A 3,259-nucleotide genomic window follows, 5' to 3' on the forward strand; every position below is an offset into this window, starting at 1 on the left:
ATTTTATTGACTGGATCTCAATGATTAAAACCTACAAAGTGTTAACTAATCTATATTATACTCCATGAGCTAACACTTAAAGAGGTAAACAAAATATATCTCAATCGGCAAAAGCCAGATGTACAACTAACTTCCTAACCTCGTCCAGAGCCTTTGTCCTAGCGGCAAGGAGCTTAGACATTATTTCATGAGGTGCCGAGTTCGAGCCCTCTTAACATCAGTTGTTATTTCCTCCTATCTATAGTATAGGAGTTTATTTTGTAATTTCCTCCCTTATATAGAAGTTAATTTAAAAAAAAAATAAAAAAATTAAAAAAAAAAACTAACATCAGTTGTTATTTCCTCCTATATATAGTATAGGAGTTTATTTTGTAATTTCCTCCCTTATATAGAAGTTAATTTTAAAAAAAATTAAAAAAATTAAAAAAAAACTAACTTCCTAACCTCCACTGGTTGCTCTTTCCCAACGACTCTTTATTCATCAGCTGGAATTTACAGCTTCGACACATTTCGTACTCCCCCTCCGTCTTATAATAGATGTCACACTTTTCTTTTTAGTTTGTCTCACAACTATTTTCTCTCTCCATCTAACACATAAAATAACATTTTCTTAAAATATCATGCTATTTTTTAAGTGTGTCATCTATTATAGGATGAAGAGAGTATTAACTTAAAATGCTAGTTTTTAAGTGTGTCATCTATTATATGATGGAGGGAGTATTAACTTAAAACCATAATAAAACATTTTGTATGATGTATGTCACCGTTATAGTTACACCAGAATAAAACGAAATGCCGTTATACCACAGGGAAGAGAAGACGCAGAAATTTACGAGAACGGAATAATAGTTAACGGCGTCAAGGAGTGGATGAAGATGTTCGAGTAACCTATTACGGCAATTGAAGTTTTCACTCTTAATCAGAAATCAATCATTTGATAATTTCTGAGACTGAATAAATCAATAGTTTGTATATTCATTTTCATTAAAGAAAAAAAATGGAAACTTGAGTTTTTCCTCTTTTAGTTCCAACAACTATTGAGTGTAAATCCGAAGAGAGGCCTCGAGGATATCCGACTACCGGATATGCCGCCGAGGATATTCGACACTGCGGGGGCGGATTTCTCTTTGAAATGGAGGGGAAATCGAAGCATGAAACCGGAGACGACGGCGCCGAGATTTTCTTCACGGATTTCATCGGGAATAAAACGGCTCTGATCTTCGATTCCGGCGAAACTCTTTCGTACGCCTTCATCACAATATCTAGTTCTTCGTCGGATTTGACTGAAACTAAAACGTCCAGATCCTCTGTCGGTAGTTTGCACTTCAAAATCATTGAAGATCCACACGATTCAACGAATTTTACCAAAAGTTCTGTACATAAAATTGGGGAAAATAGATTTAATTTCTAATAAATTAAAAAACAAACTCAACGGAATAATTACATTGAGATTGAATTACCTGCATATGAAATGGAACGATCGACGGCGAGAACGCGAGTAGATCCACCGGCGTAGCGGAGTTCGCCGTCGGTAGGGCGGGGAACGATTTTGCCGCCGTAACTGTAGAGGAATTTAACTGTTTTGCTGGTTGAGTTTTCTGTTTGAGACATGTTGGAGATGAAAGCAGAAAACAGTTGTGGCGTGTAAAGAGAAAGCTGCTCAAGTGGAGAAGACTTGAGAAGAACAGAGAATGAGAGAGGGAGGAATATTTATAGAATTCAACACGGCCAACGATTCGCCCCACTCTGACCCGACCCACACATATATTATTCAAATATTCTTATTTGCCTTATTTTACAATTTCTATTACAACTAAATACAAACTCAATGCTTTCAGGAAACAGATTTTCGTATATAAGAGCATCCACAACGACGAGCAGGACGGCGTCCGTCCGTCCCTGCCAGCGAGCAGGTGACGTGGCAGGCGCTGATTTGCCAACGGCATAGACGTTGGCAATTTGATTTTTTTTAAAAAAAATCGGTTTTTAATTAAAAAAACTGATTAAAAAAATTCCCACTTCCCAAAAAAATTATATCCGTTTTCTATCCACTTTTAATTTTTTTTTCATTTTATCCCCAAAAAATACACATTTTCATCTATAAATACCCCCACTTTCATACTCAAAAATTTACACCACACTACACAATTCTCATCTACATTTTCTCATTTCCATTCTCATCTACATTCTCTCATTTCCATTCTCAATCTTTCTTCCACTCCTACAACATAACAATGTTCGGCCACGGCGATCACCCCCCGGACTCCCACGGTTGGAACCCCGATTGGTTCGGTTCACAACTGTTTCCTAGTCCGGAAACGGAATATTCGGCCCCTCCACAAACCCAAAGTTCGGGAGTTCCGGGTGGCTGCGGCCTTACCCGATCGACAACCAAGATGCCCACGAAGGGCTATACGGGTGGACACCCGAGCCTAGAGAGAGGTCGAGCGGCCCCTCCCAAACTCCGACTCCTCCTATTCGCGGTGTCCGCACACCGTACACTCCGGCAGAGATGGAGCAATTGTTCAAGGCGTTCTTGTCAATCTCCGAAGATCCGGAGGTTGGCACGAACCAATCCGGCGATCATTATTGGTGGCACATCTGTCGCCGGTACAATGAAAACCGGCCGGCGGGAACAATCGAGCACAACGAGAGTATGGTGCTCAACGCCATATACAGAGCCAACGAAGAAATCCAAAAGTTCCAGGGGTATTACCTCTAGGAAGAGCGGCCGGAGCGAGGTCGACATCATCAGTTCCGCCTTGTCAACCTACCAATCCATGAACTACAAGCAGTTCAAGTACCTCAACATTTGGCAGGAGACGCGGTCGCATCCGAAGTATAGGGGAGGCGTAACATCCTCCTCTAGCGGCTCCTCCAAACGGTCAAGGTCGGTATCTCTATCCGACGTCGGCTCCGAAGACGTGGCTAGCTAATTTGCCGGAGCTAACATGGGTAGCACCGCCGCCGGCCCGAGCGGTTCCCAACGCCGACCGCAAGGAAGGAAGAAGGCGGCGGCCAACCGCCGTCGCTCCGCGACTCCATCCGGCGATGCTGCCGAACCCGCTCCCGTTCCCGTTCCCTATGCGCCACCTCCACCTCCACCAACTCGTTGTGGGCAATTTTGGCCCAACTCAATATGGTCGATAGGTCAACTATGACCTCCGCGCAACTTCGATCGCATGAGGCCATGATATTGGGTCTCCAAAAACAATTGGGGGTAGTGCCGCCGGATGAATAGTCTTCCACGGGGGTATTT

At 42.7% G+C, this 3,259-nt stretch overlaps 1 protein-coding gene across 1 annotated transcript; it reads right to left on the reverse strand.

The window, feature by feature from the left end:
- Window positions 1-955: 955 nt before the first annotated feature.
- LOC121781195 lies at window positions 956-1,664 on the reverse strand. The gene is made up of 2 exons (XM_042178909.1): window positions 1,461-1,664; window positions 956-1,373 (listed from the first exon to the last, which is right to left on the reverse strand). The coding sequence occupies exons 1-2, from the start codon at window positions 1,609-1,611 to the stop codon at window positions 985-987; spliced, it is 540 nt and encodes a 179-aa protein (XP_042034843.1). The 5' UTR covers window positions 1,612-1,664; the 3' UTR covers window positions 956-984.
- Window positions 1,665-3,259: the final 1,595 nt, after the last annotated feature.

The sequence above is a fragment of the Salvia splendens genome, chromosome 20 (assembly GCF_004379255.2).
Source record: "Salvia splendens isolate huo1 chromosome 20, SspV2, whole genome shotgun sequence".
Classification (NCBI taxonomy): domain Eukaryota; kingdom Viridiplantae; phylum Streptophyta; class Magnoliopsida; order Lamiales; family Lamiaceae; genus Salvia; species Salvia splendens.

Excerpts from the sequence above, each read along its gene's own strand:
- LOC121781195 (XM_042178909.1), bottom strand. The coding sequence starts at position 1,611 with ATGTCTCAAACAGAAAACTCAACCAGCAAAACAGTTAAATTCCTCTAC. Across the intron at positions 1,374-1,460 it reads TCGTTCCATTTCATATGCAG|AACTTTTGGTAAAATTCGTT; the intron begins GTAATTCAATCT and ends TTTTATGTACAG.